The sequence below is a fragment of the Chelonoidis abingdonii genome, chromosome 2 (genome assembly GCF_003597395.2).
Source record: "Chelonoidis abingdonii isolate Lonesome George chromosome 2, CheloAbing_2.0, whole genome shotgun sequence".
NCBI classification, from domain to species: Eukaryota; Metazoa; Chordata; order Testudines; family Testudinidae; genus Chelonoidis; species Chelonoidis abingdonii.
Window position 1 is genome coordinate 197,304,690 of NC_133770.1, and position 15,783 is coordinate 197,320,472.

The 15,783-nt window shown below is 36.6% G+C and overlaps 1 protein-coding gene across 4 annotated transcripts in view; it reads right to left on the reverse strand.

The window, feature by feature from the left end:
• The window catches only part of ZNF407 (zinc finger protein 407), a 453,603-nt gene that overhangs the window by 261,073 nt on the left and 176,747 nt on the right, over window positions 1–15,783 (reverse strand). For all 4 annotated transcript variants that reach the window (XM_075062906.1, XM_075062909.1, XM_075062908.1 and 1 more), the window contains exon 4: window positions 8,489–8,563. In XM_075062906.1, the coding sequence (XP_074919007.1) occupies window positions 8,489–8,563 (75 nt within the window). The remainder of the gene's footprint in view (window positions 1–8,488; window positions 8,564–15,783) is intronic.

Consider the following 15,783-nt stretch of genomic DNA (forward strand, 5'->3'; position numbering starts at 1 on the left):
CCAGAACCTAGTTCTCTAGTATTATGTTTGTGCTGTGTGGTACTAAATTGAAGGTAAATCTGACGGAAGAAATATCCTTATCTACTTTTTAAGTCATGTCAAACCACAGAGAGATGCAGAAAAATAATCCTGATGATAGAATGATTCAATAATACTATATCAAAATATAAGGTTTAATACTAAGAGTTAACCTTACAGAACATCTTTTACCATCATAACAATACATTCTGTTTGCCAGTTTTCCATATTTAACTCCTAAGTCCACAAAATACTCCTCCACATTTCCTCAAAGCATATGGAAAATATTTCATCTCTGCTCTGTCAAGAGATTATGTTTGCTTCTTTTACAATGCACTCAATAAATATCTGTGTTGTATTTTATATACTGATCAAAGCTAAGAGTCATGATACCATCCTTGACATGGAGGATTTTAAATCTATAAATGCCACAAAGGACATCACTATAAATTTTTATACTAATGTACCATAGACCACTATATCATAGGGAGCAGCCTCTAGAGAACTGTTGTTCCCTCTCCTGTGAAGATAGATAGAAGAAAGGAGTCACTCCCCCACCCCCAGCACTACCGTTACCCCACCAGCCATCACAGCTGAGTCAGCATGAAGAGCAAAGCAATCTATGCGAGGTATATGGCTGGTATGGATCACTTCCCTCTGGTGCAACAGAGGGACCAGTTTGTGACTGAGTTACAATCTGGTTCCTGGTCTGTGCTTATAGAAACAGATCTATACATTGCACCTTACCTGGGGACTATGGTAAAGCCAAAACCAAGCCCCTAAACAGTTACCCATACTGCACTTACAACACTGACAAAGTCTACCCCTCTGTGAGGTTCCAGGTCTTGAACCCAGGTCTAGGAGTTCCCAGACAGCTACTGTATTCCTGGCCTCCACCAAATGCCTTCTGAAACCTGGTGAGCTGAGAAGCTAGTGGGACTCACCCTCAGCCAAGGCACCAGCCATGGGAGCCCTGATTGGAGGATCGCCCAGTTCCACCGAATGGTCCAACCATGCTATTTAACCGAGAAAGGAGGCATAAGAAGTTCCCAAGCAACAAGATGATTACTTTTTGTGGCTACATTGGACCCTGCATGAACCCTCTTTCTGGTTCCTGCTCTGCTTCTGGCTACTGCCTCACCCTTGCCTCTGCTTCTGCTTTCACCATGTTCTTCCTCCCTGCTTGATCCTTACCCTCAGTTTCGTTCCACAACCTGGATGCCTGCTCCAACCACTAGACCTGACTCTTGCTCTAACTATTAGGCAAAACTGCCTGAAACCTAGTCCATAACACCATTTACACCTAGTTATGATACTTAAAATCAATTAAGAGGCTCATTAGAGTTTGCATGATGAATATAGCTTTGTTCTTCTCAAAAGGAAGAATGGAAGCCAGACACTGGATTTTCCAAAATACTGCACACCATGTCTGAATTGCAAACTGACAGGTATAAAAGACTAAATTCAGATTTTTTTCCCCAAACTAATAAGTTTCTATTTTTTAATGGGAAGAACAAGTAATAACTGGGAGCAAAAGAAATCTGCTTGTTTTACATAGTTTTTTTTAGGTCTATAAAATCTAAAATCTCTGTTCTTTTAGATAAAATTTTGATTTGTACCCATCCATTTGTGAAGATAAGCTTTCATACCACTTGTTGGCCAACTTCAATATATTTTGCTCAGATAAGCGTCCAAAATTGTGTATGCTTACATGAGCCTTCAGGCAAACTTTGAATTTTTAATGACTGCTCAAAAGTTCAGTTCTCTCCCTTCCTGCTATCATAAACCTAATAATACTAGTAAGCAGGAACCTTCATGGAGAAACTAGAAGAGACTTTTTTCTGGAGAGGACAACTCTTCAGGGAAGGCTCCATGGCTCTCTTCCATCTTCCTCACACCACTAGTAGGACATCTTCAGTTAGGGAGAGTCTTCATTACTCCCCAGGAAAACTATTAAAAGTAGAGCTAGTTGAAAAAAAAACAAAAATTGTCACAAAAAATGCTTTTTATAAAATTAAAATTGGAAATTTGGAAAATTTCACCCAGTTCTAACATAAGGTCTGGCCAAGGAGCAGCAGAAGGTGGTAGCAGGCTTGATGGCAGGATCCAGAAACTTCCCTGTTGGAAACTAGTAGTACCAAAGTGCTTCTTGGTTATTCATATGAACCATACCTATGGTGGGGAATCTTTCAGAACAACACTAAATGAGATGCTCTTGCTGGTTTTCTAAAAATTACAGCATAATTCTCTGACAACTATTAATAATAGTCGTCATGCAAGCTACAATAAGGACAATCAAAATCTTATGTTTAATGGTGTCATAATGTGATCCACTGCACCAATAAAGAATGGATTTTCCCTCCGTGTACAGCACTGTATATTCAACAATATGCAAATATGAGTTTTAACATCTTTTAAGGGATCAGGTCTGCCACTAGCTACTGAGGAGGAAGCATGTTGGTCTGAATGGATGAATAGTCAAATCTTAAATTACCATGTAACCAAAAAGCCACAGAGTGCTATGTACCAGCATCAGAAACTTAATAACAGATCTGAGTATTCATCCAAAGAAGAAGGGAATAGGTGGAGGTTTCAGTTTCTTTAAGTGAATTAGAAAAGGTTTTGGATGAAGCACTTCACTCATCTCTGCTTTTAGATCCAAAATAGAAATACCCATGTCAAGTCATTGACATTTAATTATAAAATAGTAAGGGGTAATTTTTCTAACCATACATGGGATTTTAGTTGGATGACTCCTTTTGTGTTTTTATTTTGTTTTACCAATACTCCATTCATCATTGTGGAAGTTTACCTCTTAGGGTTAATCATGCTCTCTAAGAAATAGCATATATTCTTGCATATTTTAGGATGTCGCTTACTGCACATGTGTATTAGTAGCTCATTTTCCAAAATGCATAGATTCATACAGTGTGCTGAAGAGTAGAACTGAGATACTCCTGTTTTTAACCTAGGATAAGCTATGGTTTTTATAAAAGCATTTTGAAGTATATATTTCATCATTATTTAATAAAACTCAGAGATACTTAGACTGCAAGTAGATAGCAATGTAAATTTATTTATAGGATGTTTATTAAGAGGCTTTCAAGTTGAAATCATGATATGGTCTTTCAGTTCAACTGAAGATGATTTGAAACCCATAGACACAGCTAGCCATCTCAAATATGCCATGGCATACAATTTTTAATTTCCTGAGGGACACATTTCTTGTAGAGACTGGCAGCTTTCTTTGTCTTTTATTAACACCCTATTGAGATCTCTATATCTAAGTCTATCAGTGATGATAGTGATTGTAATAGCTCAAATGTAATGGCATCTTTACCTCAGAGACTATGGGCATACTGCCAGCAAAGGGCAACGTATCGACCAGTTGTGCACAAATTTCAAGTCAAAATTTACCCCCCAGGTATCACAGTGTGATATCCCAGTATTTCCCATCACTTCCAAGACAAAATAACAGAGTTTTCTCAGAGATCTTTGTGCAATAACTTTGGATAAATGTTGATTTTTAATGGTAACTACTGTACTCATCCCTATCACAAACATTCCCATTATAGCGTTCTGGCTAGTACTTTAAAACATGTCAAAATATTTAAAATCTAAGAACAGCCTTATATTTACAATCTTACAAAAGATTCTTGAAAACACTGACCCAGATTCTGCAAAACACTTGCACATGAGGAATTTTATGCCTGTTAACAGTCCGACTGAACTCAATGGGATTACTCTTGTATGTCAAGATATTTCTTAAAATTCACCTTGTAGACTAGAAAATTATATAACCACAACTAGTTATGTTCTTTCATTAGTATACTACTATAAAAAATGTACTGGATAGATTAAATAGACAGAGTTCTAGTGAACAATGAAATCATAGTTAACATGTTCTACAAGATTTATAAAATAAATACTCTACAGCAATTACCCTCATTCTGTAAAAATGTCTGGAGGACAGTTCAGTGTACCTCTTCAGATTAAGCATTTCTAAACCTGAGCCATGCTTAATAATTAAAAAGTCGGTTAAGATGATGAATGTTCTAGTGGCTTTTAGCTCATGAAGGGGGGGGGGTGCATACACACACACACACAGACACACACACACACACACACGTGAGCTTAGAGATACATTTTTTCAGTGAAATCCTTCTTTGGCCCAGTTTTGCAGCATGATAATGTCACTGCTGGCGTGTCAGTGACTTAACACAAATTAGAACTCAGCACCATCATTGCTGGTCTTTTCCCTCACCACCAGACCACACTGTCTACAACATATAATAAAAGGTGTAACGAAAGATTTATCCTGCCAATAAGATATAGTTATAGGTCCCATGAAGATTACTGACACTGAACTACCAAATATGTTCTGGCCTTGAACTTGGTAGATAACACACCAGTTTTGAGGCACATTCAAGTTGACAATAAATCAGTATCACAGTTCCAATAAAATTAAAAAAAAAAAAAGTAAGAGAATTTTTTGTACAAAAATGTTCAACTTCTGATTTAGCTATTCTCTGGTGATGGACTATAATGGTCTAGGCAGCACTTTTTGTTGAAATACATAAGCATTTCACTATAATTCTCTTTACTATAAGCTTATCTGATTTTAACTGCATTAAATTCTGTGATAATTTCTCTTTTTAAACATCTTTTCCCTTTCAAATAAGATCCACATAAAAAAGTTTTAAGAACAACCTTACTCATTATGCTTGCTTTCCTGATTTGCATGAGCACATGCTGAGCACTGCCTCCAAAACACCCTCATTTTGTGTATCATATCGAAGATTAATATTTGTGGAGGATGTAAAGTAGCAGAGAATAAGCTACCGAAGTCCGGCATCACTGCATGGATTACAAAAGGTTTTCCTTTTCTCAGAACTGTCACAGTGCTTGTCATCAAAAATACTTTGTTCAGAAGTTTGTTAAAAGAACTAACTTCTCCGTGTTTACAGTATTTTAGCATTTTTTTCAATGTACCCTTTTGAACTTATTTCAATTTTCTGTTTTTGATGATAGTCATGCTGAACACTTTTTTTGGTCCATCAAACTCTGTAGTACAATTACATGAATTTACTTTTAATAAATTATCATCTTTGCATATATCAGTCAAACCATGAAGACTAAACACTTGCAAACAAAATGCATTATTAATTTAATTGTCACAGCCTATTTAGCTAACTTCTATTAGTATTTGCTAAAATATGCAATGTATCAGAGGGCAAAATCTAACTCAAAACATAAAGAATAAACTGATTATATTGTCCTAGAGAAATTAAAATATAGCAAGCTTGCAAAATTATAGTCAAGGCATTAATATTTTAAATAGGTAAGAAAACTATGTAACTTAATTTAGAGAACAGTTATGCTTAAACGTGATGGTTCAACATGCTGATGAAGAGTTTCTTTGGTTCCTAAAGCCGTTAAAAGACATCACACTCCTTCATAAAGTGAGGGGAAATGTGGAAAGAGAAAGAGCAGTGTTTGGGAATTTACGGTACTAGATTATACTGCTTTAATCTTACCCATCACCAGCAAGGGACTGCTACTAGGAAATTATATAGCTGTTATAGTCCTGCCACTACTGCTTGATGTTGCTGTACATTAAGAGGACATGCCAGATAAAAAAGTATTATGAATAAGAAATATTCAAAGACTAAATAAGAAATTTTAAAAGAAGAGAGAATAAGTCACTCAAAAATCACTAGTTTATGCTGGCCGGGGGAGGGGGAATGGCTGCAACACAGTATGCTACCAGATGGGACACTGGGGTTAGTGTCCTGAGCTTGGTTCTTTGCTTCCAGGGCAGCAAGAGCTTGGAGTGCTGTGAAAGCAGCTTGCTAAAGCCTGTGACAGGTGGGAACACATCATGTCACTCTCTTGCAACCCTACACTGGCTGATGGTTCAAAAAGCCTTTGAGGAATGTGGGAAAAGATGGGGGAAAACAGAAGCATGTAGGAGGGCTTCAGAAATAAAATAACAGTTTTAGATTAAACCATCCATTGTTTAAAGAATTCATTTGAGATGGTGAACACTAAAAATGTGCCTCTCAGGGACAGATAGTGTATTTGGAGATCTGATGTGTGCATATTTTATTGTACACATATTCACAAGGATAATATAAGTTATTTCAATGCAGTATTTTGGATGAATAGGCAGTAAATACCCCTTTGTAGAAGGATATATTTGAAGAGTGCTTCTTGTGACAACATAAACCACAAGAGCAAAATATTTTTCAGAATTCCACTGCGCCACCAAAAAAGATACCAAATATAAACTAAGAGTTTTCATTTAACAATTTGTACCACTTATATCTGATTGATGTAAATGTAATAATTTTTCTTCCATCCCTTATGCTATAGTCCAGAAAAAATGGAAATCTTAATAATTTTGATGTAATAGTGCTGTAACTAAAATTCTGCTTGAACAAATGGTAAGAGATAACTTTGCAAAAAAGCTTTAACACCAAAAGGGATAAAGTGTTAAAAATACACAGTACCCATATATACAACATATGTGCATGCCAAAGGATGATCGGTTAGTTTAATACTCTATATTAAGGTCATTTGAAAAGTAATGTATGGTAAATTCATGGGGAAAAGGGCCTGATCAACTTCTATTTCTAGTGTCATTAATGGGAGCTGAATAAGGCCCAAAGGAAAGTATTTTGATTGTACCATGGAATTTTTACGACCATACTGAAGCCTCCATTTACTTTCCCTCTTCTGAAGAGGAACTCCTCTATCTGTATCTAAAGTTTTGAATGCTTTTCAGTTTAAAACACTTCTTTGATCATGAATAAGGTGCATAGGTAATGCCTGAAGAAGTAGCATGGCTCCCAATCCTGCGACACTTACAAAAATAACTAACATTCTAATAAGAAAAAGAAGATTTTTGAGTTTAAAAATACAGATATGGGGGACTGTCCTCAGTAGAAGTAAATCAAAATGGCAGCTTCCAAGACAGTAATTGAGACTTTGATAGTTCTATAATTAAAGAATGCCACAGCTATGAATTCTGTGACAAAAAAAAAAAATGATATTTAGGGCATCCTTAAAACATAAAATATTCTGGTGTTAGTTACCCATTTTCCCATGATTTTTCCAAAATTTAGATCTATATATGTCCAGGACAATGGAGTATGCTCTTTATTAAAGGTTTCTAAATATTAGCTAAATGGTATTACATACCTGAAAACAATTTTTGTAAAATAAATATTTGACATTCTTCATAATTCATTGTAAAAAAAATTAATAATTAAAATATTGTTTGCCATGATTCTTTTCTTTTTTAAATAAAAAGAGCCTAAAACATTAATTTTATATTGTTTATTATGGCAAAGACACAACTTTTCCATTTCTTGCCATGATAAAACATTTTACCTATTCTGGGATTCTGATCTCACTGCACTTTTACAGTGATGAATACTGTATGTATGGAACATCCACACTGGTGAATACTAAACATTATTTAACTGGATGATTTTACTAAATGTTTTGTTTTGTTTTGTTTTGGCAGTTGAGAAAAGGTTAAATTTCAATTTGCCTAAAAAGTTATTAACTCTATGTAGTGGGATTAGCTATGATGCAAATGAGGAGCAAAATCTGGTATTTGATGACCTAGTAAACATAGTACTGTTTCAGTGACATTTTAAAAATATGAAGCATTCTAGGTACATTTTAAAAGAGGAAGAATACACTTTTATAAACAAAACTTGCAAAAACGTATAAAAAACTTGAGTAAATGAACAAATGTATAGAAATTAGAGATGGGCCAAACTTAATATCAAATTCCTCTGGCCCTACCCGCAAAATTTTGAGAAGGTTGGGGGATTTTTATCTCCAGATCCCACACTTATCTCTGTGGTTGTGACTCCAGTGAATCAACAAAACCTAAGGGGGCCTATTTTTGGTTTCAAAATGTAAAATATTTTATAAACTTATAAGCACCAAATCCAAAAACAAAAATGGGTTGTGTGTAATTTTGGTTCTGTCTTTGGGAAGGCAAGACACAGCTACTGAAGTTTTGCCCAGTATGACTGCCTGGGCCATACTAATAAAAACAAAATTAGATCAAGCTCTCATTGGAGTCTATGGGAATCTTTCCATTGACTTCAGTGAGCATTCGATAAGACCCATGGACTCCCCGGTCAGCAAATCATTTAAGAATGTCTTAATTCCCACTGAAGTCAGTGAGATTTAAGCACAGGTTGAAAATTAAGCACTGCTTCAGTGCTTCACTGAATAAGAATCAGCCAGCCCCAAACCTTATGCACACAACTCCAGTGGGAATTTTGGGTGGGCTAGGAATGCAGGATCATGCCTATATATTATATAAAATAAATGTATGTATATGGTATATTAATAGACTCCAAACTAGAGAAGTTAATACATCTTAAAGGATTTTTGCAGTATACATGAACACCTTTGTGTAAACTAGCAAAATACTGTATTTTACCTTTCTTTTGGTGTACCGACTCCATGCTTGCCCAGTAAGTGAGTATTTAAGTGTTTTTTCATCACAAAGGCCACCCTAAAAAAAGAAAAAAGATTAATTTTAACTGGCTTTTACCAAAATATTTGTAAAAATGGGTGGGGGTATTTTTTTAAACACATACTTAGGCATATTTTATTGAAGATGAAATCTAATCAGTTAACTGTTAGATCAAGATATCATAACCTACTTTTAAATTTGAAAGTCTATATCATAACAACATAAATTTACAGATCTACAAATTTGGGGTTTTCTTACACAGATATACAGTAAAACAATCACAAAAACAAACCACTTGCCAACATATGCAACAATTTTGTTCCTGATTCCCTTTGCAGTTTAAAAACACTTTATGTAATATACTGAAAAACAAATGTATTTTTACCTATATAACATTTTCTAACCTTCTATTTATTTAACCTTAAAACCTGCAACCCTTCTATATGTGAGTAGTCCCATTGACTTCAGTAAGAATGCTGCATGAATAAGGAGAGCAGGATCAGGCCTTTAATCATTACTTGTGTTTGGTCAACCGTCAACATATTAATTATTTAAGGAGATACATAGTGAAAAAAATAATAGCATTTGTGGTGCTAGGATTTCTTTTTGTGGCTATGGGGAGATAATGTTTGTGATTACATTGTGCACAGGAATTTTGCTCAAGTGGCACCAAGACATCATCATCAACAACAACAACGAATGTATTACCTGACATTATTCCTTACACCAAACACAAAGCAGTTCAATTACAGTAATTTAATTCTGGTGACATACGTAATGAAGAAGATAGGAGCCTATTGAGTAACATTTTTCCGGTGATAACACCATTAACATCAATTCAAGGATATCATGTGATTGCTTCAAACAATTTAGATATCAGACTGAAGCTTCAAACTAAAATGGTTCTCTTGATAAGCAAAAAATTTTACCGCTGTAACTTTCAGTGTGAAAAAGGGCTCGCAAACATTTCTGTTAATTATGTATTACAGCTGTCCTTCATAAAGTTAATTACTAATAGCTGAAAGGCAATAGAATCTATTTGCATATGTACATGAAAGGCATGACATATGCAAAAATATGCTTTTAATTAGCATTCTATGATATGAAGGGCTACAAATCAAACTGGCATGTTATAAGATTTTTAACATTAAATGCTGAATTCATCTGGACATGTTTGCACTAATGGACAATGCAAGGACTGTAAAACACTGTAGCATTATGGCATATATGAGCCACAAAAGCCAAGAAAGAGTACTTTTCCTTTACAAATATGTTAATGTATCTTCTCCATGTCTGATCTACTTTGGGCACTTTCACATTATTACAGAGAATCTCGTTTTTGTGAAGCCTTCAGGGTGTAAGAATATAATTCTGTCTTTTTAAAATGATAGTGACTTCATTATTTTTATAAGAAGACATTAAAAATACCAGGGACTCTTTTTTTTCCATATAGGATTAATAAGTATGGACACCACAATCTTCAGAAACCTGAATAATCTATCATACTATTATGATTATTACGATGCAAATGTCATCAGAATTACTGTACATACAGAAAATAATTGTACTGACATAAAATCCTATGTTCCAACAGTACAAGACATTCCAAATTTACTACTGTTGTTTTTGGGCAGAAAGCAGAGTCATTTTGACGTTGCTGTAAGTATATAACACATCTGAAATTAATAATATTCTTATTTTTAATCAGAAACCTCCATCCTCTCAATTTTCTAGAAGAAAAATAAAAACTAAGATATCAATGTGTAAGAGCTACACAATAATCAAGGGGGAGGGAGCACAGTTTGTTATTTACGTGGCAACGTGTCGTTATAGTATACTGAACGTAAAAATCTCAATCTCTTATGCAATGTTTCCCCAGGAAACATTTTCATCAGAATCTGGGCACTTGAGAGTTCCAAATGAAAAACAAAAATGTACTACTTTGCCCATTTCTGTAATGGAAATAAAGAAAAAGCTGCATGTGAAAATCAAACAGGCAAGGAAGAAGGGGAAAAAGGCCTTATTTCTAATGCTGTATAATAACTGATCTCACGTAAACAGATGAATATGTGCAATGCTTCAGGTTTGAGTAACCATTCTGCTGCTTTTCCATAGCACAGACAAAATGGTAAAACAAAGATGAAAACTGCCATTGTACGTGTTTCAGGAACTGCCATCAGGTTCCCCTTCAAATATAATGCAAAAGGGATGGATACTGAAAAGCTCAGTGCTTCCTGAGACATCTTGAGTGCTTCCGGGGGAGCTAAGGGCATTCACCATACCTCAGGTAGTGTTCAACAGTTTGCAGGATCTGGCCTTAAATGATAATGTTGCCATTTTTAAAAGAAATTAAATACATGAACAATAATTGTACACAATATAATAAATACAAAGACACTTACTTAAGGCAAAACATTATTTTTTCTAGAACTCAGCCTCTATGTCAAAATGACTATGGGCTTCAGAAGTACAACAGCTATATATTTTTGAGAAAAACCTAGGCTAAGAGGAGGAGGGATAGCTGAGTGGTTTGAGCATTAGCCTGCTAAACCCAGAGTTGTGAGTTCAATCTTTGAGAGGGCCACTTGCAGATCTGTGGGAAAAGAAATCAGTATTTGGTCCTGCTAGTGAAGGCAAGGGTGGCAGGACTCAATGACCTTTCAGGGTCCCTTCCAGCTCTATGAGATAGGTATATCTCCATATATTAAGTCTACTGTCATGGGAGGCAGTCAGCAAGGTTATTAGGTCATGATATTTCATATTTTTCTCAAAATCCCAGCTTCTGGAACCAAGTGATGACTTGAAAAATCTTAGCTTTCATTTAATTAAAACAAAAATGTGAATTTCTAGCTCCCATGGTTGAGGAGAGATGCTTGAAAATGTGAAACAGTCTCAAAAATCAGAAGTCCAATAAGAAAGCAGATTTGTTGCTTTTTAACATCTCATGATTTTGGGGGGCCTGCTCTATGATTTTTGAATGATTTTGTTTGACAATACTGCTAATGGTACCTGGGCTTACCAGTCAGCTGCTTGAGCAGAACCAACTTCTTTAAAGAGCAGCTGCATGGACCACTGAACTCAAGGAAAGGAAGCTCACCAGTCCAAGAGCGAGCATGATTTCATGGACTAAGCAAGAAATTAAGAGTAAGGGACTAACCACAGTGTTCACAAAACACTTTCTGTGGCATTTGTCTGGTCATGTGGAATTGGTGGCAAAACATTCCACAGACCTGTGCGCCCCCCAAAAAAAGTTCATTACAAGGAATGAATTAAAGACAGCATGCAAGCTAGTGTGGCAGGCTTTTGTATATGATCTCACAGGGGCTATGCACCATTAGAGTGATAGCACTATACACCAGGCATGAATAATTTCTGTTGCAAGTTAACACAAATATTATATATTTTTAAAAAACCCTCTTTAATAAAAGACTTGTATGACACCGAGGGAGTGAAGTGAATTAAAGATTGACATAGATCATTTATACATGAAAGCTTAGATACAATTAATGCATAAATAGAAAGTATTAAAGTGTCAGGAAAGGAGTCGTGATCTATTATTCTACTTAAAGTATAAGTTAAATTTTAAAAAGTTATATCAATGATGTAATTTGATTTCTTAAGTATTATATATGTTGTAAAAAAGTTAGGAAATGTACTGCCACTTTACTTATCTTTTTATGATCAATGAAATATTGCTTTTGTTTTGATAAGACCAGAAGTGAATGGGATTTTTATACAATAGTCAGGCAATAGAGTTGGCACCTTTCTAAATGCTGGCAGCCAGACCCCTAAGGCCCCACCCCTGCTCCACTTCTTCCCTCAAAGCCCACCCCCCTTCTCTGCCTCTTCTCACAAGGCACACCCATGCTCCATCTCTTGCCCCCAAGTTCCCTCTCTCACTGTTCGCTCCTCCTCCTCTCCCCGGTCACTTGCTGGATTATCTCCACCTACCTCCCCCAGCCCATCTGGGCTCGCTCTGTTCCAGGGCTGGGACAGGACCTGCTGCAACCTGACAAAGAGCCTGCATGCAGGTAGGAGGCGGCTCTGGCTGAGCAGGGGCCGACACGGGTTAATGACCTGATTCCTCCCCTTGTCCCACAATAAACAGACTTTTGGTGTCTGGTCAGTACATCACAACTGGACTTTCTGGTCAAAAACTGGGCACCTGGCAACCCTAAATGGCACAGAAGCCAAAAACCAGACTGTCCAGGTAAAAAACCAGATAGGTGGCAGTCCTACTAGGTAAGCTAATTTAATGTTTAATAATATTGTTACAAAAAATAAGATATTATGGATTTACGTGTGGAAGTTAAAAACTACCAGGATAGGAGGACTTAATTTATTTTATTTATTTATTACATAGAATTCTCTTACATGAGAGCATAGAGCTGTAACATAAGAGTCTGTTAAGAAGGTGTCCTCTGGCACTTTGCCTCCTCCATCCCTGGGTGTGGAGACCAGTTAGATGGTCACATGTTGGGTGAAGGGGCCAGGGTCTGACCCTAACAGCACTAGTTCCAAAACTTTCACAGTGGTTTCGTGCTAGCTGCTGTGACAACTACTAAATGGAACTCAAACAGTCAAGTTTTACAAGGAAGATCATAACCCACAAGTATCTGATTCGGTTTAATAAAACGTGTTTCTATACATATAAATGTGTGCATGCAATTAGTTGCTGTGTGCACCAAAATAGAGTTTTGCACATATAAATCACTGCATGTTCAAATTTTATAGATCTAATTTTGGTGAACCTTTGGTTCTGAGTGCTTAATTCACTAAACTATGCAGATCATTGCTGCCAAAGGTCACAAATCTTGCCTCTATGGCAGGATGGCCTATTCAGTAGGTCAATTTAAGACAACACAACATTGTACAGAAATTTGTAAAACCGATTAGGAGACAAAGATATTATACAAATAAGCTGTCTTTTTCCACGCAGCACAAGTCTAAAATCCTGGGAATTTCATGACTGTTTGCCGACTTTGAAGGGTCCAGGCTGGATTGCCAACAACTCTCTTACAGGACTATACACAAGGGACTCAATTTAAAAGTGAAATATCTGGCAGGGTTGAGTTTGTTGTGGAAGATATCCACCGATATGAAAGGCTGCAGGCCTCCCGTGACAGAATGTCAGGTGCTAGATCCTTAGATGGAAAAGCCAGGCTTTTATGCTGAATCACCTAGCAGCTGGGTCTTTATAACAGGATAGTTTGGCTCTTATGAGTATCTCTACATTGCATCCAGAACCAAGCCTCCCAGCCCAGGTCCACAGACTTATGCCAGCAGGGCTTGCACTAGCATGCTATAAGTAGCTGTGTAGACTTTGCTCTGACATTCAGTTGGGCTTGGAGCTCAGGTTCTCAAGCCTTGGGGCAGGGGGAAAGGCAGGTGACCTCAATATCTTAAGACATCAAATGTGCACAATCACCTACCCCTAAAGTCCCTTAAAAAAACCAGTATGGCAACTCAATAAGACTAACTCTGGAAACTGTTAATGCTGTGCCTTATTTAGCCAGAGAGGATGCTATTAATTAACAAGTACTCACATTTCTCCCTCCCACTCTCTTCTCATCTCCCAGCAGCACCCCCACTCTTGGGACTGAGTCTGTGACAAAGACCGGAAAATTGTGAATGGGAGTACAGGCCCTTACAACACTACAATAGAGCTTTCCATTCATTAGAGACTTATTATTATTGAATTAAGTCCAAAAAAGCAGAATTTTAGGAAACGCATTATAAATGGATACATAATAATCAGCTGAGCAAACTATAACCTTATCTTCTAAAAATCTCCCTTCCTATTTTTTCTGTTTTCTTTGTAAAGGTTCCTTGAATGAAGCTGGGTGCATGTGTGGAACAAGTTGAAAAGGAACATTCTCAAAATATGGCAACATTGGAGCAATACTTCTCTGTACATTTCATGCCCAGGATATACCTATGTGGCATATCTGTCATTGATCCTGACCCCGTCTGAACATAATTATGGACACGGGATTGTCAACGTGCTGTTCAATGACCTACATCAATCTACAGAATAATTTACTGTCTGTATCAGACAGATCATTATGGATGAGTTGCACGCTATCAATCAATCAGCTCTGTTGTTCCTGCATATTCCTGTCTCTCTCATCCAAACGGTCTCTCAACATGTTTCAATTGCTGTCTTTCTATCACCAATCTGTGTTGCTCAAGATGTAAAAGAATTATTAGTTGTATGGCCATGAAGTGGTGGTGATAGGCAGGATTGTCTCCTTCCACTTCTTCTGGTATAAGAATCTTAAGCAGACGAAAGGAGAGTGGAAAGCAAACATCTCTCAATTGCTGTGCATCAGCTGGTGTGTGAGTAAAAATTCCCTGAATGGTTTGCCCATTCAGCAACTGGTAAAGGGAAGATATACAGAATCCAAATCCAGATAATGATACCACTATTAAAGAAGAGAGCTACACGGAATAAACGGGAGCTTCTATAGTTAGATACAAGGGAAAGGTGGCTAGCTAACTGGAACAGGGCTCCATTGTTCCTCTTACATAGAGACCAGTACTGAGGAAACACATACTGCACCTCCTAAAAGGAGGCAGAAAGCTGCTTGAGAAAGCTATGAGCCCACGTCCCTTTTGAAATTGGGCTTAGCCCCTAAGCCCCTAAGACACTTTTGAAAATGTTATGACGTGTCCCACAGTATCTAGAAGAGGTTGTACAATAAAACATTATTGTAGACTAGTATGCGAATGCAGATTTTCATCAATTACAAAGCAGAGTGTCATGCATATGAAACATACTTTGGGCCATGTAAAAAACACACACAGTAAACTTTGGGATGCACATCCATAAGAACGATAAAGCAGAGCCAAAAGCATTATCCATTTCATGGCATTATGATAACCACCATCAGAAGGTCATGTCTGCTATTTCAGGACACCACAGAGTACAATCTATTCTTGAAACCAAGGCAAACATTAGCCAGCTTAATGAGATTTACAACAAAATTTACTTTAAAATTAAAAAAAAGTGGATCTTTCTTTGCTGTAACTATGACATCTAAAATGAATGATACAGAATTCCAAAGTTTTTTTTTTTCCTTAGAATTTCACTGGAATTAGGAGAACTCTAATATTATTCACAGGAAAATATATCTAATGAACAGGCTAACTAAAAATTAATGACCTGTGAAACAGGTCAGACAAAAAACAAACACAATGCAATCAATTTTAGGGAACATGTGCCTTTTAATTTTCCCCAAACACCTACGTTTGGCAAT